The 26,824-nt window shown below is 34.5% G+C and overlaps 1 protein-coding gene across 10 annotated transcripts in view; it reads right to left on the bottom strand.

The window, feature by feature from the left end:
- LOC106456833 (ankyrin-2-like) overlaps positions 1 to 26,824 on the bottom strand; it is a 171,222-nt gene that overhangs the window by 50,584 nt on the left and 93,814 nt on the right. For 6 of the 10 annotated variants that reach the window (XM_022383585.1, XM_022393917.1, XM_022382520.1 and 3 more), the window contains exons 26-28: positions 13,412 to 13,510; positions 5,514 to 5,610; positions 3,938 to 4,166 (exon numbers count right to left, since the gene is read on the bottom strand). In XM_022383585.1, the coding sequence (XP_022239293.1) occupies positions 3,938 to 4,166; positions 5,514 to 5,610; positions 13,412 to 13,510 (425 nt within the window). The remainder of the gene's footprint in view (positions 1 to 3,937; positions 4,167 to 5,513; positions 5,611 to 13,411; positions 13,511 to 26,824) is intronic. The other 4 variants (XM_022379233.1, XM_022382024.1, XM_022381523.1 and 1 more) reach the window with 1 other exon arrangement.

Raw genomic sequence — 26,824 nt, 5'->3', positions numbered from 1 at the left:
AAAGATAGCCAGAAGAAGGAGGAAAATGCAGCAACATAACCTGAGAATTAGCAGCAACAACTGAAGAAAGAGAAAGAATGTCACACATCTGAGCAAATAATGCAGCAAAAGATGAAATTTTGTTTAGCTATTCCTCATCAGGAAGAGAAATACCAAAAGCAAAGACAGGAGATGATAACAATTAATCATGATTATCGAGAGATGAAACAGGCTCAGCCAAAGTAACAGAAGCAGGAGCTCAAGAATCTTATATCTGAGAAGAAGAAGGTACAACAGAACCAACCACCTGGTGCAGAATAGCAGATAACATCAGTAACTGTCAGACTGCCTCCAGTCACCACTGAAACAGTAGGAGACAACTCTTTGTAGTGGAGCATCAAGACCTAGGGATATGAGAATTCATTTTCAAAATGATCCACAAAATCATTTTTTTGTTGTTATAGTTGAATAAAGTTTTAGTTGAAAATATAAGTACATGAGTACAAAACAAGAAGAGTCAGACAACAAGGTTCAACTAAAGTTGAAGTAACAGATTCAATGCAAAAACTCTTGTAACTCTAAATACAAAGAAACAAATTCAAGACATTTAAAAACAAGAATGAGCCTTTTTTCCAATGCTGATGCTCATGAAGATTACTGTGCATGGATGATATATTGCCCTCCTATTGGTGGAGAGCTATAGTCTAATGATGTGTTAATACGTGTAGGAGTGGGAGTTGCTTGTGGTATGTTGAAAACTCCTCATGACAGTGGCACTAGGTAATAATTCTTTGTTGTGTAAAGAGGTGAGTTTACATGTTTCTGATACAAAATATAAATTTAGTCTAGTAAAATAACAGAGTAGTTTATATAATACCAAGCATAAAAACTAAAGTAGATTATACTATACCTAAAGATCTATGTTGCAAATTATATAACCATAGGTTTAAACAACTTTTGCAATTCTCTCTATTTCCTCCTCCTCTATAATAAATTTACTCATTTAAAACAGATGTACTCAAATTCTATACCATAGCACCAATGGACAAACCATAGTCTGTAATACAGTATTATCTAGTACTTGGCCTCCATGTTGCCCATACTGCAGCATGTATTGTCACATTTTCCTCAAAATCAATTTAATATGAGGATGAGGGTAGAAACAGTAACAATAAACTTCCTCTTACTATTAAAATGTTGATTTCAAATATTATTTCTACCAATGCATTTAGTTCAAATCCTCATATTTAACTGGGTGAGATATGAGAAGAAGTAAAGAGACACCTATTACTCCTGGAGAAAAAAGATGCAAGGCTAGCAGAAGAGAAAATGACAATTGAAAAAAATTAACAGTGTTGGTTTAACAGTTATTACTATCATTTCAGTGACTAGGCATTGCAAATTTATCTATTATAGGGCCCAGAACAATCATACAAGGTGCTCTAAAAACTAAATCTAAAGAAGAACATATAGCATTTATCAGCCAGGTATCTGCATCATAAAATAGTTCAATAGATCTAAACTGACTAACGTCATTAAAGAAAAATTCTAAGACAGAAGTAGATGTATGGGCCTGTATTTGTTCCAGGGAGGATAGTGTTCAGTATGGATGCCAGATCAGAATTGTACTACAAAAAACTGGTATAGAATGATAACTAATGAATTACAAAACCACCTAAAACTTGCAAAGAGAATGCTCAACACTGAGAAACCCAAACCAAAAGACTAAGCATCTAAGGCAGGGAAAGACTTTAAAGTACCAGTTAAAGAAAAAAAGTGACAAAGGAGATCAAGTACAATGTACACTTTCCTACGGGGCTACTGCAACCACAAACAGGAACTTGATGATTGAAAGTACCCATATATAAAATAAACAAATGAGGAGATACCAGTTATTCACCAACTTAAAAATACAACACTATGTTACTTTCAGATGTACAGAGCATAAATCTATTAAAAGGGGAAACATTGAAATAATGAATAGTGAAAAGATCACCTTAGAAGGTTATACGAGCCACAAACAATAACCAAAATTAAGATTTTCCTAAACTGAAAATGTATTTCCAATAATACTTACCCCAGCTCACACTTAGAGCTATTACTCAACTGCCAGGGTTTCTTCTTTTGCCCATCTAAGCATTGGTCTGATTTTTTCTCATTTGCTCCAGTCTTCTATACGCTCTATCCTCTATCCTGGTGGCGTATACAAGCACCTCATTCAGATAACATTATCACTTTTTCTAGACTGACTCAATCCCAGTCTCTAGCACCAGCTCTTTGTGAGGAGAAAGGGCAGGAGAGTGTCAGCAGAGGTAAGTATTATTGGAAATACATTTTCAATTTAGGAAAACATTAACTTCCAAAACATACTTTCCTCCTCTTCCACTTATAGCTAGAATCCCACATTGAATAGATGGAAAGGCCGGTGAGGGAATTATTCATACAGAAAGCATTTGCATAGCTCATGGGTGTGTCATTAGAAGATTGGCACTCTAATGAGGGAACTGCATCCAGAACAGGTATTCTCTTTGCCTGGAACTTAATTCCTGTATTGTGGGTGGGATTTTACCTGATTTATCATCACTGTAGGCCAGGCCCCAACCAGACAGCCAAGGTTCCATTACTCATGGTTGGAATTAAAGGGCCATGGTCTCTATATCCCATGTTGGTGGCTAAGGCAAATGGACTGCAAACTATATATATATTTATATACTTATGAGTGGATCCCAACCCTATAGCCATAGAGTGATGCATTCTGAGCCCCCAGAATCACGATGAGAAATTAAGCAACACTGAAGTGGACAAACCTGAAGAAGTCCAAAAGGCAACACCTCAGGCTTGGAATGGCAGGACCATGTATGCCTTACTCAACCTAAGGAAACAGATCTCATCCAGTCAGGAATCATGAACACTTATCCTCACTCCCCAACCATGTAGGCAAGGTAAATTCCTTTTGCCCCCAGAATTATGGGGAGGATGTAGAAAAACACCGCTCAACCAGGGACCCAGGATGGTACTACTCTGCACTTGGAATTATAGAGAGACAGTGGGCCTCTTCCATGAACAATGTATTGAATCAGTATTGATCAAAAAGAAGGGCCACACTCAATCCAACATACAATCCAGTAAAGGTGCCACAAATACACTTGTCTTAATACTTTATTTTGATTGAAATAAAGATTGTTTCACTGTGTTGTACATTGCATCTAGTCTTCTATTTTTCTTCAAACTCAGTAGAGTTCAGAAAATTCTAATTTTCTGCACTGAAAATCATTTTCTGGTAAGCCTCCTGTTATTCCATGGATCCTTCCCAGTTACTCAAAGAGAACTCAGTGAAACTGAGAATACCACAAGACTAAAGTAAAAAAAGAATCCATCAAAGTGTCAAGAATGAGTATATAGATAAGTCTGACTTTACGAATATCTAAAACAAATGTGACAATGCATGATGCAGTGCACATTAGCCACATGGAGGTGAAATACTGTGATTGATCTACATAATAAGTATTGTAATATGGGTTATGAGTGCAAATGCTCAGACACACGTAAACTCATAATAGTGGGTAATGAGCAGAGAGAGAATGGAAAAAAATCTAAACCTTTGTGTGCTCCATGCCAAGAGAAATAGCTATAATTGTAGATAATAGTATTGTCCTTGAAATTTATTTTGAATGTACATTATTTGAAAGTGTAGTTACTCAAAATGCCATTTATTACAAATAATACATTAGATTAAATTTCAATAGCTTTAATTTAAAATCAAATCCCTCAAAGCCTATTTTTTCTTTTTTCAGAATAACTTCCAAAGTTGAATGAACATTTAATTTGTTCATGAAATTATCACTTATAATTTCAAACTAATAAATTAGAATCTTAGATAGTTCTCAGTATATAAAAATAGCAAAAATATATGGACAAACAAATGTGCATACTAAGGATTAAAACTAAATAAACTCACTTCAACATCACGACTTTTAGCTATTTCTGTAAAGTTTTCTTGAGTTTCAAGTGTTTTCTCTTTCTTGTCATCTGTCATGCAAAAGACTCGAAGCTCTGCCTCCATAGTTTCATAACGCTTGGCAAACACCACAAATTTTACCATGAAGGGCACATAGATTACTTCTCTATACAGCTCAGTTGCATAATTTCCAACTTCATTAACATGTCTACAGTCCATCAACCAAAACCTATAATAAACAATCAATATGCATATTAGAGACTTCTGTAAAGGCCTAACACTCTCTATTGTGGAATGAAGTTTTGCCAATCAAGAGTCATCAGCAAAGCTTGGGGCAATGAACCAAACAATATATAGTTAGGCCTCTTGCAACAGTGATTTGTATATAACACTTATGAGGTTTTTTGAGTCCTTTTTAACTCACAGTATAGTAACCTAAATTAATTTAGGTGTGTGAAAATTATTATGGCATTGCACCTAATATATTATTTAATATTACAATGAGGATCAACTTTTTAATGATTATATTACTTATTTCTCTTCTTTTCACCAAAGGTAAAATTGAAAATATATTCTATGATGTAGAAGCCTAATGCATTCTTTAATTGGCCACATCCTCTCAAACACTCCATAAATATTACATACTCATCATAATTATAAGAGGCCTAATTGTATTTCTTTGGTTTGCCTGATAAGCCTTGAATAGGCAAAACTGCAATTCAGAGCAGGGAGTGCAGCATCTAATGTTGTACACTGCAAAACATATTGTCAACAGCAGTAATCAAATCCAGGGTTAAGTTGTATCAAAACTTCAAAAAAGTTTGTGGGAGGGACAACTACTCCCTCCCCCATAATACTACCTATGCACCAAAATATACTTTGTAACATATTCTTCAATAAGAAAAATTTGAAAATCGTATCTTTGTTGAGAATCATAAAATATTAGTTGTAGCATTATGTCTTCTTTTTTCATGTCAAAACAGATCATTCCACTCAATCCTTATGATATACTATTAATATGGTGAAATTGATCAAGAACAAAATTTCAAAGGTGAAAACGAACAAACTCCAATCTGTAGCTGTAAACATTTAGCTACACATACATTTCTGAAGCAACCTATATGTCTTGCTCTAAACAATTTTCTAAGGAACACCTCTCTAAACATAATTTTCATAGAATCAATATACATATGTACACCACTATTTTAATCTTCAAAAACAATGCAACTTGAATTTGTGCCTTGATAAAATTGTGCTCTGCTAATAAACTTCTAAAACAACTGACAATGGCATAAGATATACGTGATACTATGGAAAATATCATTTTCAGTTGTTTGCCATTTCAATCTTAGGCATGAATACATGTCACATAAATATCACAAAGCCCTAAAAGCAATTATGTTTTCAAATATCTAAAAAAAAAATACAATAGGAAAATTGCTAATGATATTTTAGAGAAACAAGTACACAAATAATTTACATATAAATCATAATGTAATTACCATAGCCCAAGTTTACCCACCCACATATAAATTCCAATGGTTGTAAGAAACTTAACAAAAATATACAAACATACCTTGCTGATACAGTGGTTGTAAATGAAACACAATCATTAACAAAAGTCAGAGGTGTTGATCCAGTCACATCCTCCCACTGAGCTTTGGTAAAACCTCCTTAAACACACAAAGCATTATTTGTTTATTAAAATATTTATTGAACATCTGTAAGTTGCTACACTGTGGCATCATTAAATTATAAAAACATTATTGCAGAAAGCATTTATTTCAGTTGCAAGCACACGTAAATCTAATTGTATGTATATAAAACAAAATAAACTAATAGAATCCAGTAAGGGCAGTGCATGTGATTTATTAGCTTGAATTACCAAAACAAAAAACTGACACAATAAACACACTCCAGGTGACCCCGAATTTTCATCTATACCAGATGTAATGAAGGAAACAAAAATCACTTGTTATGGTGTGCATGTCTTTTACAAGCTGACAAAGAATGATTACAATCATATTTGTTGTTAGACATTAGTATTAGACCTATTATATTTTTAATTAATACTAATGTCTTATGACAAGTATAACTGTTAAAGAATATTTTCTGTTACCGCAAATGATTATCTCAATTTTGTAAATAACCATCTTGTATAAACATGCACAGATATCACTAAGTAACTACATTTACCTATAACACATCACAGTAACAACTTTTGATTAAACCTTAAACTGTAAATCATTTTACAATCACTCGTATTACAGAGGAGATTACTGAACAGCTAAATAACACTTTTTAATGTATGTGATTTAATTTTCATATGAAAATACACCATGAGAAAATTAAAAATTGCTTCTATGAGAACCACTGTGAAATAAAACTCTGTTTAAATGGATCATATTTCATATGTACTTGATATGTTTGTAGTAATGTAATACATCACCCTCAGCAGGCAATATAACCATGGTTGAAGTATCATCACATATGTATGGCTGTATCTTAATGTTGACTATAGGAATTTATTGTAATAGCTTTCCTATGCATCTATCTCATTCAGATGTTTAAAGTTTGAAGATAGAAAGGGCACTGATATAATAATTATTATTGGTTAATACACTTAATATGGTTCTCACATATTTTAAAGTTAAATACATGGTCAATAAGTGTGAGGAGGCATAAAAAATTACTGTTTAACTAAAAGACATACATACTTTAAGCTAGGAGTTTTCATGATTTTTTGAAATAAGAAGTGTATTAGTTAATGGTTTTTGTAATTAGTTGCTAATCAGATAACTAATTAACCAGATTCTTCATACTAATTATTTGAAAGTTAACATTTTAAATGTTAGTTTTAATATACATAACATACAGTTTATGTAATTTTCATAAGTAGGTTTTATCTGATGAAAATAAAATTATTTCAAAGTATTTTTAAACATATTTTGGAAGTTAAACATTAAGCTATTACAGAGCTATAAGTTTTCAATGCTCTTGTCTGTTCTTTTCCATGTATATATCATAGATCAAACTTGGAATTTCACATGTGCATAATACATGATTTTGATGTATAGCTTCTTATTAGAAAGTTGTTCTGTCAGTAGGCTGTAGATGAAAGGCTGATGCTATTGAATGATGTGGAGTCAAAACACTAGATTGGTTAGGTTCTGCTTCTTAGCTTCATTGGTTGGAAAAAATGTTAAAGCAAACAGTGCCAAAATATGCTTTTTCTTATTTAAATACTTTGAATCTAGCATTTTATAAGAGCAGCTTAGCTTTCAACAAGCTGAAATCCATATATATCTAGGTTTAAGGGATGATCTCATATGATGAGTTAACACTAAGGCTTATTCTGATTTGTATACAAAGTGTTGAGTATGTCATATTAAAATGATTTTGAATAGGCAAATCAACACATCACATGATAACCATAGCCAATATACAGTTTAGGGTAAACAGAATGAATCATAACTGCATCTTTAAATTGCTTAGCATTTTATAAGTAGCAGGATGCCACACAAAAATAGATCACTTTTGTGAAGAATATGTTAACAGTCTTTTCTGATCAAAGATAATCATACCATCAGATCATGAAGTAGAATTTCAAGACAGGGATATCCCTTGTACATAAAGGCATTGGAAAATAAAGGAATACAGATCAACTTGGGGCACCAGGACCATCCAGAAAGGGACCTGCAATAAGCTATAACTCAACCAGGGTAAACAAAACATGGCATCTTGTAACAAGTGAGAATCCATGAACACAAAAGCAATAGTAAAAGTTATTTACATGCTCTAAGCAACATAAAAGCAAGAAGGATCTCCATGCAAAAAAGTGACACAACCATTTCACACCTGAAGCAGCTAGAGAATGAAATGGGTACTCATATTATTCTATATGAAAACATACTGGTTAAGTGACCAAATGCAGCACTTCTGGATTTCTGTGCAATAAGATTGTTGAATCAGGCTCTGAGAAACCATTTCTCTCATACACTAAATGGCTTATGGAAAGCATGCAGGGGAGGAGATGTGCACTTTGAACAGAGCCTTTTGCAATGGAAACTATGCTGTAGGGGTATTATTAAAATGAACAGCTGTCAGATAGAACACAACTGGATTTGTGCAACATGAGCTGTGACTGTGGAGTGAGGCTTTAAAATTGTTTTAATATAACATACTCAAATCTGTATATGTATTAGTGTTAAGTTATTTAGCTTTATCTATAAACCAAGAAAGGCAGATAAGGTTAGACTTCAAACTCTTAAAGATAAAAACTGATTGCTAGGAGTCTGCTCTTAAAGAAGTTATTAGACCTTGTTCTAGAACAAGTGCTTGATGACTGCAGCATTGTAAATACAAAATGATTGTGTAAAAAAGACTTTGAAATTGATTTTTAATTTCTTCTTGATTATCACACACTTAACAGACTTTGATAAACACTTCTGAATGGACTTAAAATTATAAGACAAATAAAAATAAATAAAGTTATCTTCAACTAAAATGATTACCAGTTCCATACAAAATACAACTCATTGGAGACTGGCTTTATCTTGCTATGTAAATAAAGTTTGTTTTACAAGTAAAGTTTCATTGTCAGTCATTGGGTACCTGAACCTGTGTTAGCCAACTCTACAATTCATCAGGAATAATAATAAAGTTATAATTTTCCTATACTGAAAATGTATTTCTGATAGGTACTTACCTCTTCTCACAGATATAGTGATTCTCGTTCAGTGTTGCCCTCTATATGCAAACATTTTTTCACATGCCACAGGCCTTGAGCTCCCACATACCCCATGATCAATGCAGTTCAACTGCATCTCACATGTAAATCATCATGCGACAACCCTCCACCAATAGGAGTGCAACACCTGCTCCTGATGCATGTGACTCCCTCTATTCAATTTGACTGAACTATCACTTCAAGTTTTGGCAGAAAATGGAAGCACCAGTTTTCAGTGGGGAGGAAGGGTGGGAAGTGTGACCTATTGGAAATACATTTTCAGTGTAGGAAAATTATAACTTCCGATACAGTGCATTAAATCTTCTCACATATATAGCTAGAAGCTCACATTGAATAGATAGAAGACAGTGTGAAGGAAAAAAAGAAGCATCCTTTGAAAGCATCTAAAGAACACCCAAAAAGGGGAGGTCCTCACAGTAGAGGATCATACATGAGAGACCACACCACTTCTGTACCAGGTATACTCTATGCCCAGAGTGGAAAGAGGTGTTACAAACATGGATAGAAAATGGGAGGAGCACATCCAAAAGGGAGAGAACAATGGTTGAATAGGGATCCAAACCACCAGATATTGTAATTTCAATCCCTTTGATGACAGTAATGTAGGTGAGAGTAAAAAGGATGTGCCTTAAGGTGTTGAGTGGCTAGGATGCAACAGACTGTACATGGCAAGTCAAATGCATCCAAAAACCAGCCAATAGGAACTAAAATCCATATAGGGGTAGGATGAGGATCATACCATAGGTAAGTCAACAAAACAAGTTCATACATCCTCACTTCAAGTTCAGCACACTGGAGGGAGATATCATATCCACCAATCTGTGAACAGGGCACATGATAGAAAAGTGATAAAATGTTTTACCGATTTGGGAACCCAACATCCAGATGATCGGAATAATAAAGATGCTCCTGTATTGTGAAATATCCCACTCAAAACCAATCACACAGGAACCACCCCCTGTGCAGTAACATCCTTGATATATACAATCTTCTTTGCAAGATGAAAAACTATAGTAACCTGCATGTTCATTCACCAAGAATCACAACATGGTAGTAGGGAACATGAATCCAATAGAGTGAGGGAACAAAGACACCTGTAATACATGTGTGTGGACTTATGTTGATTGGCCCAGCTATGAATCCAAAACTCAGCCACTGGGAACCAACATCCATGTGGGGGTAGGATGAGGGATCCAATCAAAGAGGTAAACTACAGTTTTGATGACTCACTCCAAAGCTACAACTTCCTCTCAGAAAAACCCATTCAGAGATGAAGCATCAGATTGGAGGACATCTTGTCATCTACACCAGCAAAACACCACCACCACCCTACTCTCAACTGAGTGGATTCAATATTATTTTCATCATATATATTGATCACATTCAGGAGGATGCTTCCATGGTCCAACATATTAGTGGCTTGGAACTGAAAATTGGTAAGGACTCCCATACTGTACTGGAAGGAAAAGGGTGGATAAACCATAGTGGAGAGCACACAGGAATGTCAACACCAGAGACAGTGCAACAGGTAACCATGAAAACCCTTTTTGAAAAGCAGATCACTCTGGATATATTCAATCTAAAAAATGGCAGGGAAGGGAACTATCCCCTTCTGCTTTATCCATGAAGTCCATGGGTTAGTACAGTCCAGAATGGACATATTAATGAAGCAAATGTATCATGAGAAAAAAACCTATGAGCGATCTTGTGGAACACCCCATCTCAACAATGTGTGTTTAGTGGCCATGGAAATTATAATTGTTAAGTGATCATGGTCTTACAGTGTAGATTTGATTAGTTTATGTATACCTTGACAGTCACCACTCACCACAGAGTGAGATCTTTAAAGAAGAAAAAGGACATGCCCCTTAAAAATAAGAGGTATATATACAAAAAGATAACTTACCCAGCCACAGTCTCACTGAAGTCTGAAGAATGGCAACAGGTGGAAGACAATAATACAACGAGGAAAAAAACAGCTATCTGCATGGCTTCCTTCCATGGTGCCCATTCCCAACTATCCTCTGTTTATGAACCTTCTTCTTCCACTATTACCAATTGGCTTTGGCTTTTAATTTGATTGGCTTATTTTTCCTTGTCTCCTTCTTCCCATAATTTGTTCCAGGTGTCTTTTGACAAGATCAGGCACCTTACCTTTTCCCTGGCATCTCATCTCTGTCAACAATTTGAGGAAATTATTCAATCAGTTATGTTGGACCACTTCTGATACATTTATCTCTCACTATCTGCATTGAACAATATAACAAGGAAGAGCACTTACAGGACATAGTAGTATATCTGGATCACACTGGGAATATAAGTGGGAAATAGAAGGAAGGGAAATTGGCAAGAAGGAAGAATTACCCTCACGAGCTACTGAAGTTTTAGGAAAGAAAGATCAATCCCAATATGATGATTGATACAGGGCATGTAACATTTCAATGGCAACTAAATCCAACCACCAATGTCCATAGGCCAAGAGGAGAAGGAGGTAAATGAAAAATTGAACACAAGGACAGAGGTTCACACGGAAGTAAAGTAAGACAGTGAAGAACCACATTGACATCCCAATCCAGAAGAACCATGTACTGAGGAGGTGGGAGAGGTAAAAACTTTTAAGTACCTAGAAAAATGTGGGATAAGGCAGCCCAATAACCCATGATCGTGGAGACAGAAGTTCTCTGATCAAACAGCCAAATGAAGAAATACATAAGAAAAAGAACAGTGGGTTGAGCAAGTGAAGACCAATGGTAGAAAACATTCCACTTATGTTAATAAACATCCATAGAAGAATGGTGTATGAAATGTGCTAAAAATGAAGTGACTCACTGTGGCAATCTGGATCTCCTCACCAAGGACCAGTTAAAAAACAGACAAGAAGACAGGGGGTAAGAAGGGCTGGATGAAATGCTGGTGACTGAGGCTGACATAGAAGGGATGGAGAAAGAAGAAGGGGTAATGGTGGAGCAGATTGGAGCTGGAGCAGCTGCAGAAACTAGTAAGGAGAAATCAGAAGGACTTGACAAGGAGTGGTGTGGATGATGGAAATCAGCCTAGGAAAGAGATGAATGGGAGGATACACATAAAGGTATTTGTTGGTCCAATCCTGTTGGAACGCATCGGCAATCAGTGCAAGTGGATGAGGAACGGAAGACCAAATCAGCACATGTTGAATGATACAGGGTATGTGAAATGTCAATGGAAAATAAATCCAACCAAATTGGATCATACCATCTTCTAGCACACTTACACTTGTAAGTGTGCTGGTAGATGGTACTACCTCCAATGTGGTAACTTGGAGTTTGGAATTCACCATTAAAGATGAATGACCAAATGCAACAGTGTTAGAATTAATAGATGTAAAACTAGAAAAAAAAGTAAGTTATCCATATGTCCAAGAATGTTTGAAAAATGAGAATAACAATTCCACTTCGGAATAAATTGCAAAACAGGTTAATCAATGTTGAAAAAAAAAATTCAAAAAATTCATTAAGTTTAAAGAAAAACACAATTGAAAAGCACAGTGAGAAAAGGCTTGACATAAGCACTGCCAGATGAGAAGTTCAGTAAAATCGAATAGAGCGAGTCACATGCATTAGGAGAGTGTGTCATACTCCTATTGATGGAGAGTTGACACATGATGCAGTTGAATCATGTTGATTGTGGGGTGGAGCTCAAGGCTTGTGGCATGCAAAAACATGTTTGCACTCATGGGCAGCACTGAGCGAGAATAGCTATATCTGTGAGTGGAGGTAGTGTACTGTATTGGAATCACTAATGTACACTGTTTAATTAACACTTAAGTTTCAGTAGGCTATAGTTAAGTTATATCTCAGAATTAATATTCTATATACAAAAACACTTAAAACTAAATTTTGTTTAATAATACTTGCATATGTTATACGAAACATATATACAGTGTTTAACATCAGCTATGAGAAAACCATATCACAAGAATCACTATTATTAAGGTAGTGCATAATTTTCAAAAATTTTATAATGAGACTATGTGTTTTCTCTATGTTATGGCCTAATTGGCGATACACATATAAAGTTTAAATCATGTATGTTCTCACATGTGCATTTATGGACTTCATTATGTACATTACAGCATACATTTATCATACAAATTTTCCTTTATGAGTACAGCTGTAATGCTGTTACTTGCAATTTCAAAATATTAAAATCACCAGAAAATGATAATTATACAACTGTTTGATTTAATATCATTATATTTATAATAGAAAAACAAACATACTCTGAGTATATAAGTTGTATACTGCACATGACTTAAAACAAAAATGTATTATTATTCCTGATAACATAAGTACACGTGTTCTTGGATCCTGGTTCTGTGGCTGTTAATTTTGTGATTGAAAATAAACAATATTTAATGCATACACTGTATTTATGAAAATTATATATCATATACTCCTCAAACAAAAACGTTCTTATTTTTATAATCTTTTCTCCAGTTACAATAACTATTGTACAATCAACATCTTAAGTGTACCTTACTTAAAATAACACTGGACACTTATTTACATTTGTATCACTCACATCAAAAATGCCCTGTTCTGTCAAGTAGAAACAATATTAAATGAGTCTTTTAAAGTATGAATATCTTGTAACAGATCTTGAAAAACATGAGCACATTTCATCAATATAAAGCTAAGTAAAACACAATTTGGAAATGAAGGCTGTGAATGTGTAATATGTTATACCTAAATCAAATGTATACTCATACATAGATGATAGCCAATTATGGACTTTTTCAATCGACCAACTCCACCGGTCTTGTTCGGTCCACATGTTCAGGTCACCTAAAAAATGAGAAACCCATTCCTACTGGCCACAAAAGATGAAGAAACTAAACTACAAGTGTCTTTTCACCAATTTTTAATTTATTTAATAATTTCAAATTAAAACAATTGACAATTAAATAAGGTATAAACCTGTCAATTTTACAGAAAAAATAATTATATCTTAACCTTAAACACAGGTAACAAAAGAAATTATCTGGGTTAAATTTGATTACTAAGATGTCAAGAACATCTATAAATATCAAATCATCTACATAACTCTAACCAGACTTTGTCATTTAGATCTAAACTTACTTTTCCTTATTAAAACTCATTTTAACATCTTTGTAAGTTAATAATCATATATTTGTACCTACAAGTTAGTTTTATAACTGTTCTTATGGAAAATGTTACACTGTACTATATATTGTCAATTTTACTATTCCTGCAATATCTCCAATAACAACCTCCTGACAAACCTGGTTTTGATGATAAAAATATACTTGTAAAGTACTGGAAACATTTAAATTTTCATGCATGAACTTGTACTGGCAGTTTATGAGAATTTTGTTCTTAATTATTCATTGGTTCCATGTGTATTTTTCATTCCTTTTGGAAGTCATTATTATTATTCTGTAAAGTGAAATTTTATAATTAAAAATGTTATTATATAATAAATACAATATCTTATACACTTATCAACATTTTAATAGATAATACATAACTAAGTATCTGTTATGCTATCAATTAAGCAGTTATCAATTTTAATACTTTCAATTAAAGCTAGAGGTAAAGTTATTCTTAATGCTTTGGCTTTAGAGTTGTTTAAAGTGTAATATGTTAAATACACATGCCTATAAAAAAAAACAATCTTTTAATTGTAGAAATATGAAATAGGTATAAAAATAATTTCTAATTGTTAAAGTACAATTGTAAACTCTACATTACTTAAGCATTGCATGTTAATTATATATTTATTTCAGATAATGTGATTCTCATTTCTCTTTAACATATATTGATAATTAAAACTACTAGTGGGTATAAGATTTTACAAGAATAGGTGAAATGGTTTACAATAAAATTTCATATACAGTAAGAACACTGAAAAAGTTAAGAAAAATACCTTAAAAACTAAACAAACATGCTTGAATTAAGTTTAAGTAATAAATCAAGAAACTTTATGTAGGTGAAACTTGCAGCTTTTATTCACAGCTGCAGTGTTATATGATACTGACCTTAAAAACCAAACTAGCATTTAACATTTAATAAAGACAAGTACTGGAATATATGTTTTTATTTGTAATGAAATTCTCCACCTTTTATAGTTATTTACAATAATATATTAGAAGTCTATGCATATACTATCTGTCATACAGTGCATAAGATGTAAAAGTATTAAATATTATTTTAAAAAAGCTTGTTTTTTGTTAAGCACATGGCTACACAATGAGCTATTCATGCTGTGCCCATCACAGGTATTGATATCCAATTTGTAGTGTTATAAGCCTTCAGACTTATTTCTGAGCCACTGTAAGGCTTATTTTAAAAGAGAGCTTTTATTTTAATAAACAATAATAATTACACTATTTTACACAAAATCTTTCTTTGTTGTCGTTTTTGGTTTTATTGATGAATTTTTGCATACAAGAGTCATATATACATGTGAACACAGCACAAAAGCAGGCTGCAAGCACAGGGTACAGGTAAACAATATGATTTTAAACATGCATATACAGAAAGAAATAAAATTTCAAACTTTATTCAATCACACAAAATATTTATAAAATAAAGTTTACATAAATTACAAAAGTTGATAAGCAAACAAACAGTACAAATGCATTTTCTTGAAAAAAATCAATGGATAACTTAAATGGAACACATACATGTAAATGCTTCAAAAGAACAGATTATGAATAAATTTTCAGCCAATAAATGCATTTGAATACCATACCTATCAAATATTACACATTGGCCATAGTGACTATGGTTATTAAATTAGTTTAGAAAGCCTAAAACCAGATACTGATTGCTACAGATTCAATGTCATGCCTGAGTTTTGGTTTGTTTTTGTTTCTTTTGAGAAATAAAGTATCACCATATTGTTATCATAATTTGCAATCCTTTTCAGTTTCTTATAGTGATACACCACAACTTCCTTCTTCCAAAATAGTAACTTCCTGAATAAGGGCAAAAATCGCACAATCCTATGGGTAATTTAAGAAAATTATGGGTTTTCATGATAATAGCTATAAGTAGCCACCCAAATGGATTAACAAGTATGGAATACATCAGCATAACACATTTTCCATGGCAAACATCAAGGCATGAGTTAGCAGCAACTCTAACACTGAATAATCTTATTTATAGAAATAAATATCCCTTATTGGTTGATGGAATTTTAAAATTATGTATAATACCTGTACACCCAAGGATGAGAATTGAAATTGGGGAAGAAAAAGGGAGATTAAGACTACAATGAAACTTAATAACAATTCTGGTTAATCAAACTGAAACTTAGTCAAACAAATGATAAAGAAACTGATTAAGTTGAGTTTTTGTATGTTTTAATTTATATTATTTCATGTAATACTTTGTTTATATTAGTTTATTTATTTCTTTACATGCAAAGCTACTTGAGGTCTATCTGCCATTCCTAATTTGAAGTGAAAGACTAGGGGGAAGACAGTTAGTGAACACCACTCACTGTCAACTCTCAGGCTACTCTTTACCATTGAATAGTGGGATTGACCATAACATGATAATGCCTCACTGGTTGAAAGAGTGAGCATGTTTGATGCTTGTTTTCGATTTTGCAGCCTTCAGATTGTATGTTTCTTGAACACCATGCTATGCTGAGCCACTTTGTTTATATATGTAAGTTTAGGAGTTACTTTTCTTTTCTTACTTTACACTATTTCATACAATGCTTTCTTTATGCATGTAAGTTCAAAAGTTACTTACTTTACATCATAGCAATGAAAATTGTTGACAGCAAAACTTGGTATATTAGAGGTAAATATTAACATGAAATGAAGTAGTTAAAAAATTTTGTTGAGGTGTTTCCTTTACTTTTGGCCACATTTTTGTTGCAACTTAAAGAATATGCTTTGCTTAGATACTTACTAAACTAGGTAACTGTAAAGAGAAGCATACTATGTAAAACAGACAGTGGTCTTTTCTACTTATATCTCGAGGATACAAACTCCCATATTTTGTCATGTCTTATATCTTGACAAAAATGGCATTATTATTTCATGTATATAATGCTATGTTTTTTCAGTCTCAGAGAAGTCCTCTAGTGGATATCAGACTTTTGCTGATGTTGTGAAGGTTTATGACTTCTTTCTTGCTGTGGCCAAAGATTCAAAAAGGTCACTTGCTGGAATCTAGTTCATCCAGAATGGTCAATCAGGTTCTACCCTTAAAGATTATCCTCAGTGTACAGGAGACAAATATGACTAAGGATCATTGTGGTAGCACGTGCTGGTAAATCTTAGATTAAATGGTGCTGTTTCTATAGGATCTTAACTTTCTGGCTCCGGCCAATGCCATTAAATAGCAGCTGACACTACAGGCATAAACTAGCAAAGCTGGTGATCCATGGAATAGTTCTCAGCCTCTCCATCATGGAAGGGGGTATATTGCCAAGGTGCCCATGGTTACCCAGAAGCCTGGGATCACACACAGTTCATGGACAAACTACCTATGGTAGCTCACCATTCCTCCACCCAAGGGCAGAAACCTGAGGCTCATCCAGAAGTAGAGTTCCCTGAACATGCTCATTTCATCACACTCCCAATGTTTAGGATGCTTCAGCCTGGGTTGGTCAAGAGTCCATGGGTTAAAGGTTTATACTGAAATCATAGGTAGAAGTGATAAGAGCTAAACAGATTACAAACCTGATGGTTAAGAGTGTGGAGAGAGAGGATCTGGACTCAGGAACATATGGTGCAATATTTGACCAAGATGGGATTGTCCAGCCCTTTATTCCATCAAGAAGATGCTGCTACTCTGGTTATGGGAAAATAATGGAACCCAAGTCAGATTTGACCATCAACTTGAGAGAGTGCAGCAGACAGCTCATGCAAAAAAGGTTTGGTGATCAGCCCAGATCTCTCTGGGCTGGGTGGCACTTGTATGTGCCCATAAAGGTACAGAGGCAAGAGACAGAAGTTGCCAGTACACTAGTTAATGTTGTTATGTATCAGGCACTCTGAATGAAATTGCCATTCTGGCCAGTTAACACTGACTTCATTCTGGCAAATGGTAATAGACTAGATATGACTGAAAAGGCATGTTTCTAACTATGTCCAGGTAAATTTGATGACGAGGAACACACTTTGAGACTAATAATGCTTGGAGAAGGTTTGAATGGGTAATGAAGAAAAATTTTAATATAAGTTTAATATAACAGCAAATGTACAACATTTCAACAAGGTTTTGTCATCATCAGGTACGTTGTACATTTGCTGATATGTTAAACTTATATTAAAGTTTTTCTTCTTTACCCATTCTAGCCGTCTCCAAGCATTATATGTCCAGGTAAAATCAGTCATAGAAAAATGATGGTCATCTCCTACCCTGGATGTGAAATTGGTATCCTAGGGATGGACATAATGCAGAAATTATTGGTGAATTTTGTCAGTACAACAGGTGAACTGCATTTCCATGGGAAAGTCATTTAATGTTGGCTAGACCAAGCCCAAGAACAGTGAACTCAAAGCATGCATGTTGCAGAGGAGCTCGCAGTACCTCTTTATATACAAGTGGTGTTTAATTGTTTACTATAGATGAAATCTAATGTAATAGTGTTACATAATGCAGTGATAGAGCCCATGGATGAAATTGACTGTTTCCTGTCCCAAAAATTGGCAGGATTAGCTCAAACAGTGATCTCTCTAAGGAGGGATGAAGTCCCAGTGTTTTGCTGCAATTATGGGCAGTTGGCTATTCAGCTTCGTGCTGGAAAGGTCATTTGTGTGGTAGGTGAAGTGAAAGTAACCAATACTAGTGGTATCACTAGTGTTAGTCCCATCAAGCTAAATTCAAGAGAAAAAATACATAGTTGCTGAAAAACATGAGGCTGCTGGTTAAGGATTGTGCAAGCAGTCTTGGTTCAACACAGCAGCAGATGCTCTGTGACCTGTTGGTTGAATACCTTGATGTAGCTGTGGGACACCAGATGTCCAATAGAGAAGAACAAATATAATGAACCATTACATACATATAGATGACATATATATACAATTAAACAACCACTACACAGTCTTCCTTGAAGCACTAGGGATGTAGCAAGTGTCAAATTACAATGAATGTTAAAGGAGAGAATCATACAGTTTTCACAGAATGTGTGGTCATTTCCAGTAGTGACTGTCAGGAAGAAGGAGGGTACATCATGGTTGTGTGTTGACATAAAATGAGTGAATCTAGCAGCTTGTGCCAATACATTTCCAATCCTGTGTACAGATACATGTTTTAATGCATTGAAAAGGGCCCAATGGTTCAACACTTTAGACCAGCCATTCTAACACTTGGCAAGTCAAATTGAATTATGAGAGCAGACTTAAGACTGCTTTTAATGCTCATGATAGTTTGTACAAGTTTCATGTGAAGTCATTCTGTTTGTTTAACATGGCTGCTACTTTCAAGAGTCTGAAGAAGCTTACATAGAATGGCTGCAATGTCAATGAGGTCATGTTGTTAATCAAATAAGAAAGTCAGACTTGAAGTTGAAACCAGGGAACATGCATGTTTACGCACATGCAGTTGAGGTTTTACATTCATATTATGGGAAGAGATGGAGTCTCTACTGACCCTTCAATGATATGAGACTGGTCTCAACCTGTAACCAAATTAGAAGTCTGCAGTTTCTTTTATTTTGTGTCATATGAACAATATTATGTGGCCAAGTTCTCCAAACCATTATCTGCTCTCACTAAACCTGAAGCACATTTTAGATGAGCCAATGAGAGTGACCATGCAATCCTGTCACTAAAACATTCGTTAATGGAAGCTCCAGTGCTGGTGTATCTACAACAGGACTGCAACTTCTTGTTAGATACTGATACTGGTGATATTGGAATTGGTGCAGTGTTATTGTAGTTACAGGATGATGCAAAATGTGATAGCATACACTAGTCATACATTCATGGCTCCTGCCACCAATACTGCAAGACAAAGAAAGAACAGCTGGTAGTGTGGTCTTATGCAAACATTATCAATACTATCTATAAGGTCTAAAGTTCACCCTTCAGGTGGACCATGTGTCATTGAACTGTTTTATGAACTTTAAATATCTGGAAGTTATAACTGTACATTAAATCACAATACTGCAGATACAATGACAGATTGTTTCACTCCACAGTGGGACCTAGTCTTTTTGTTGAATGTCTCAATCCTACACACCTTGTAAGGCTTAAAGTCATTTCTTCTATAGTGACATTAAGGCATTTGGTAGGAGATTCACCTAGTGGTTGCGTACCATGATAAACATTTCAAGAGCTCAGGAAAGTGCAACCTAAGGACCCAAGGTTAATGTAAATACTCCTTGCTGTGCAGAAAGATGAAGTGTTACTAGTACAGATTGAGGAATATAGCATGAATGCATGTCACCTATGGCATTTGTATGAGCACCACTGTTTACAATCACTACACTGTGGTTCTCATGCAACCTGTTTTGCAGCTATTAGTTTTCAGGACTTTGCATAATGGAAAGACTGGAGGCCACTGCAGTGTTACATGCACTTTTACTGATGTACAATGGCAGTATTACTGGTAACATTCAGGTTTAAATGTAACATGGTTATATAAACATTGTACAATGGGTGCTGCCCTGAGGAAAAGTTGGCCTAAACAAGGTAAACTCCACTAGAGAATTTCTGTTTCTTTTTTACAGAGAATATCCTTTGATATTCCTAGTCTGTTCCCAGAGAGTGAATGAGGAAACTGACATATAGTGGTCATTAATTATTACTTCACTAAGTGGACCAAGTCTTATTCATTAGCCAATACTTCAGCACAGTTTGTTGCTGATATGCTGGTAGAACATTGAATGGTCCAATTTGGCACATCTGAAGAAATTCACATGGATCATGAAGCTAATTTCAATATCTGCTAATCTCTGAGTTATGTAAAAAATGTGCTGGGTGGGGTGAGGATGCATGATTTGCATTATCACTCACAGTCTGATGGTTCAGTAGAATGGGTAATACAAACTGATAAGTGGAAGCTTGCAAAGTTTGTTAATCCTAGTTAAAATGACTTGGTAAAACTTGCCATATGTAATGATGGCATATTGTGCTACAGAAAGTAGATAGATTGGCTGTTTGCCAAAGGGGTAATTTATCAGAACACAAAATGGGGTCAAGTTGTTTCTGTGATACTGGCACACACCAAATTCATACCCAGTCATCTTGCTCAAATGTTCATTCCTTATATGTTGTATCACAACATTTCTTGTGCCATACAGTAGCCTTTCTTAGCTGTTGCCACATAAATTCATGTGCATCAGCCAATGCAGACTTTAACTAAACCATATATTCTTGCAAACACTGTGCCACACAGTAGCAGATTAAGGATCAGATGTGCTGAGGGGTAAGTATTTCTACCAGGCCTAATATGATTGTGACTAAAGACTAAGGTAAAAAAAACTAAGTCTCATAATGGGCCATTTTTGAGTTTGGGTTCAGGGCTTCAGTCCCAATAGCCCCTGCTTTTATCCACCCCTGGTGGCACATCAGCTGAAGGGGTGGACCATACACCACATCCACAGGGAGAAATGTTTCCCGAACACATATGAGCATAACTGATGTATGAGTTGGAGCAGTTGCATAGTATTCATCAACACATGGAACATACCAACAACCTAATGCTGTATATTACTAATGAACCACTTCCACACTGGCACAGATGAGAAATCAAAGATTGAGACAGATAAGTCAGAGAATGATGTAGGTACTGTGTCATATCATCTTGACTCAAATGGTAATGCAGTGTTAGATATACATAACTGTTTTATTTAAATTTAATATGAAAGTTATGATTTAGATAGATATAATGTGCAAGTGTTAAATTTAGTATTGTTAGAAGTGACAGTTACGGCAAGTTTGCTTATGTAACTATTTACGAATAATAGTTCAATTGTTGTGAACTGATGTCATGTTACTCTGAATTTTTCTCGTTGCTTTAAGTAAATATTGTTACATCATAATGTCTCGTAGTTTGTAGAAAGTTCTAGGCCTCAGTCAGGCAAAACATATAAGTGACCAAGTTAGTGCAAGTAAGTAAGTTAATGAAAGTGAAAGTAAAAGTGAAGTTAGACTGTGTGTGAATTAGCCATAACAGGTGACTTTAAACTGAGTGTCACAGCCTTGTACTGTATCAACGGTGTAGAGGAGAATAATTTGTCTTGTCATTTGGGTTCTCAAGCAACTGAACCAGCCTGTGTGGACTTTTGATATAAAAGAGAATCATTTAAAGTTCTGGATACAACTATGGTAACCCATGGGGTTAACATAAATGAATTTATCACTGATTGTATTGTGATAACAGAGTAGAAGAGAATAATTTGTCTTGTCAAAGGGTGTTCTGTGTCGGCTAACAATACGAAGAATTAAATTGTAGCGGAATGCTACAAGTTCTTCAAATACCTATAAAATGATAGGTTTCTTTTATGTGAGTGTAAAACACTTGAATACACCAGTTCGATAATTGAACCCACCTGTGTGGCCTTTGATAAAAAGAGACAATTATTTAAAGTGCTGGATACAACTGTGATAACAAATAGTGTAATGAATTTTTGTACATACGTTTGATTTGTTTTGAATATATTATGTTAAAACAAGTGGATTGTGTACTGTCCATTTATTATTTCAAATTTATTGCCAACAAGTCACAGACACCTACTGTAAATAATCTGGCTTGAAATGAGGAAATTGCTGAAAGTACTTACCTAGCTGTACATGCTAAGCCAGATGAGGAGGTACTCGGAGAAGAGGCATAAGTTAGTTCTGGTGGATGGCCAAGACATCGATTTCCTTATTGCTATGGCTGGGATTAACTCCAGACCAACAGACAGGACTGTCACTAACAAATTAAGGAAGTGGCATTCTTTGCTTTCTGATATATCAAGTAGTTTTACTATCAAATTTATGCACTACATTGTGTGATTGTCATTTCATTATTACAAAATTAAGATAGTTTGCTGATTACAAGATTAACTAGACCAAATGGACATTACAATCCTCACTTTCTGAGCTATTGCACAGAATTTCACCAAGAGATATTTACAGGTTAGCTTACCCTAGGCTAGTCTGAGTGTATATTGATATATACTGCAGTGACAACATGAATATTAATCTTGGCCAAAAAGAATTTGTTCTTGAAAGTTAGGTCAGCTGAATTTTGAAGTTGATTGCTTATTTTATGATGCTAAGAAAATATATTGAGTTTAATAGCTTATAGATAGCAACACATTATGGTAGCATATGACTATTGAGACATAACTAGCAGGAGTAAATCATAGAGGTTATCATGATAACTGTGTGAGAGCCAGAAACAGTCTGTCTACAGCTACTAGTATCTACAATGATTTGTAATATTAAGATATATGAATATGACAATATATATGTATCAAAAGATAAGTGTGGTGTTGTACACATGTATGGACATTAGTCATGAGTGTTGTAAAGAACATGAATGAATGAAGTACCTGAGAATGCAACTGTCAAGCAAGATACGAATGAAAATAAAGGATTTGATATGGATGTGAAGACTCTGAAATATGGCTTAAACTGTGAGTACTGGCCTGTAGATTATTATCTGAAGATAGAGTGCACCTGCTATTTTCACTAACAATGGTAAGTGCATATTTCAGCTTTGACAATGAAATATTCAACAAGTAGTGGATTTACAATGAAGAGATATGAGTGATGGGAAAGCTCACACTAAGCTTTGGAGAAAACACAGTTTGACCAAGTTCTTTCGATTGCAGTAGTGAAAGACATTTTGAATGGACCAAATCAAAATATTTATAGGTAGGTGAAATTATCTGTAGAAAGTGAACTCTGCAAACTGTAGCTTTTGTCAAACTGCACATGTAAACTTGGTGCATCCAATGTTTTGTTTGATTATAACTGAATATTTTCAATCATGAAGATTGACGTATTTTGGTAAGCACATAATTTTAATGAATATTTTCTCAATGCTGTTTCTGTACAAGGTGTAGTTGAAATACATGGAAATGCAGACAGTGAGTGTAAAGCCAATGGTAAATTGTAACACCCATGCAGTACTGCTTCACAGTCACCTTCAACCTGTATTAAACTTGTATCTAAAATAAGTCTGATAGGTAATGAGATGTTGGTGTTAATGGATTCCCATGGTCATATAATAAAGGTTAGAACTTGTACAGTGGCTAGCATGTTTTGGTTATTGTGTGGGAATCAGTGTCTACAGTCTTGCACTAATTTCTTTCCTACTGGAGCTGGATTCTGTTTGTATAGCAACCAGACAGTAATGAAAGGAATGTGGCAGCCTTAGCTGTTGTCGTAACAATTATAAGAGCTTATGAGTGAAAATCTGTTTGCTTTTGAATTCCATATAAAGCAACTCGAAGGATATCTGTGCTTACTATCCCTAATTTTGAAGTAATAAACTAAAGAGAAGGCAGCTACTCAGCACCACCACTGCCAACTTTTGAGCTGCTCTTTTACCAGCAAAAAGTGGAATTGATCATCACATTATAATGCTCTCATAGCTGCAAAAGTGAGCATGTTTGGTGACAGGATTCATGACCCACAGATTGTGAGTTGAGTGCCATAACCACCAGGCCATGCCAGACCTATGAGTGGAAGAAGAATGTAATAATATCTCAACCACACTATATCTGCTACATCCAATGTCAATAAGGCCTTTTGCTCAATACTAGAGCATATCAGGCTTGATGTGACATGACAGACATAGTAGTGGTTGAGATGCTATTTATATCATCAATTATTCAAACAACAACCATTTTGGTGTGAACTAGATTAAGTTGGTGAACTGTGGAAAGTGGAGAGCATAGCATAAGACCAGATGAAGCCTGATGAAGCAGGACTTCCACAGGTGCAAGGGATATAATGTCTACAGGTAATATACATGTAAACCTATAGCAATGTCACTTGACCAAGTTAAGAGATTGTGGCCAAGCCATCACAACACTCAAACCTACTCTTGAAGTATATATGTTACATTCAAAATATACGAAATGATACAAAACGATATTTCCTTCACTGTTAATCATTGATGATGATCAAACAAATAAGTATCCATGAGAAAATTATTCAATAGTAATAAAAATAAAAAAAATGAAAAGTTGCTTTATCTCAAAATCAACTATACAGCAGACTCAACTTCGCTGATTTTTCTATAAATGGTGTTTCCTAGAGGGATTAAAGACTTGTCTTGACTGTTGACACCTCTGGCTCAGTGTTTCAGTTCCAAGATCACAGGGAGAGGCTATCAGTAAATATTCAAAAAAACTTACTTGTCTGAGCCCTCAACCTTTATGCTGGCTTTCTACAAGATATTGTTAACTCTGAGTTTTACCTCGTGGTTGCTGGAGTCCTGGGGTAATTTCTTGGAAAAGATGTAACTTTGCATGTGAGAAAATGTGGGTAAATATGTAACAAAATAAATATGTGCCAAACTACTGGCAAATTCAGTCAAAGACAAAATTGTCAAAAGAATCAGGGATTTGATCATACATAACAAAGGTCATGACTGGTCAGCTAGGTAAATGGTTGTTTTATGTTATAACTTGAAGAGTTGACAATTTTGGAAAGAATCTTCATTTTGTACTTTTTGTGTTTAAAGTTCAAAAGTTCTATTTTAATGTGTTTATTTCTTGTTTATTTAATGTCAAAGGGTTTATTCTATTTTATGTTTTTAAAAGTTTTCTGACAGAGTGGTTATTTTCTACATTTTGACTTTAATATGTTTCTTTTTCCTGATTTAATATACAAGGATTTCAAGTTTGCATTTTGTGAATGGTAATTTGACAATGTGTTTTATTGTTTTATGAAAAAAAAAAATTATTGCTCAAAGAATGTATTTCATTTTTGTATTTTAATTATTTTAATTGCTATTTGTAACCTCTTTTTATTTAGATTTAGGTTTGATTCTGTGTAAAAGGATATTTCACACTTATTTTATATTGTGTTTAGTTTGACTTTAAGTATCATGGTTTTGTAATGTTTTATTCCTGGTTTTACGGGACTATCATTATGAGTAAATGCTTTGCTACAGCAACAGTAAGATACACCAATTTCTTGACAGATACACAAGATGTGTTTAATTGATCTTTATGTTTTAATGTTAGGGACAGCCAGGGTGTCTTGAAGATAAATGGGGGAAAGCATACTACATGTTTTATATTCCTTTATTTAATATGGAGTGTTGTTTTAATGTCAAATTATGGTCACAGAAATTGCTAAGTTCCTTTTGCCCTAGTTACCAACTGAACTGGGTTACTGAACTAAGGTGTCACATGCACTATTTAATGGCATAGGTTTCTATTAAGAAGTGAATGGTATGTGAAAAATGATCTTTTCTACTGGCAGGCCAGGTGATGCCTCAAAAATACAACCTTCTTTTTTTTTGACAATGGAAATGACCAACAGTTATGTGGGTTGTGGCTACATCACAAGAAGAATGGCAATATTATTTTATGTATATAATGTATATACTCAGTCTGTTACAGATTATGAGTGGACTATTGAGAGATCTTAACAGATTATTTCACATTCTTAAGTAAAGGTGCCACAAAATACACTTGTTTAACTTTGTTTTTAGATTAAATAAAGATTATGTCACTGTATCTCACATTGTGTCCAGTTTCTTTCTTTGCTTCAAACTAAGTAAAGATCACAGGATTCTGAATCATTTTGTTATACATTTTTTGTCAAGACCTCTTGCCATTCTGTGGCTCATAACCAATTACTTTTAAAGGAAAATCAGTGCATATGAGAATACTACATAACTTAGCAGTGAATGCAGATTATATGATATGGTTTAGAAATAATCAGTTTATTTTTCAAAGACAATGTCACAGCTTTGTAGTCTAAAAAAACTGTTTCAAATTTAGCAGCAGTCAGCTAACTATGAAAGGTTTTTTGATAACATACCTTATGAATCAAAAGATATTTATGTACATGTACATGCTTGTTTGTTTGTTTCTTTGAAATTAAGCACAAAGCTACACAATGGGCTATCTGTGCTCTGCCCACCACGGGTATCGAAACCCGGATTCTAGCATTGTAAGTCCGCAGACATACCGCTGTGCTACTGAGGGGCACA

This window comes from Limulus polyphemus, unplaced genomic scaffold, assembly GCF_000517525.1.
Source record: "Limulus polyphemus unplaced genomic scaffold, Limulus_polyphemus-2.1.2 Scaffold0, whole genome shotgun sequence".
In the NCBI taxonomy this organism is placed as follows: Eukaryota; Metazoa; Arthropoda; class Merostomata; order Xiphosura; family Limulidae; genus Limulus; species Limulus polyphemus.
Note: the sequence above shows the minus strand (reverse complement) of the source record. Positions and strands in the feature narration are given on the sequence as shown.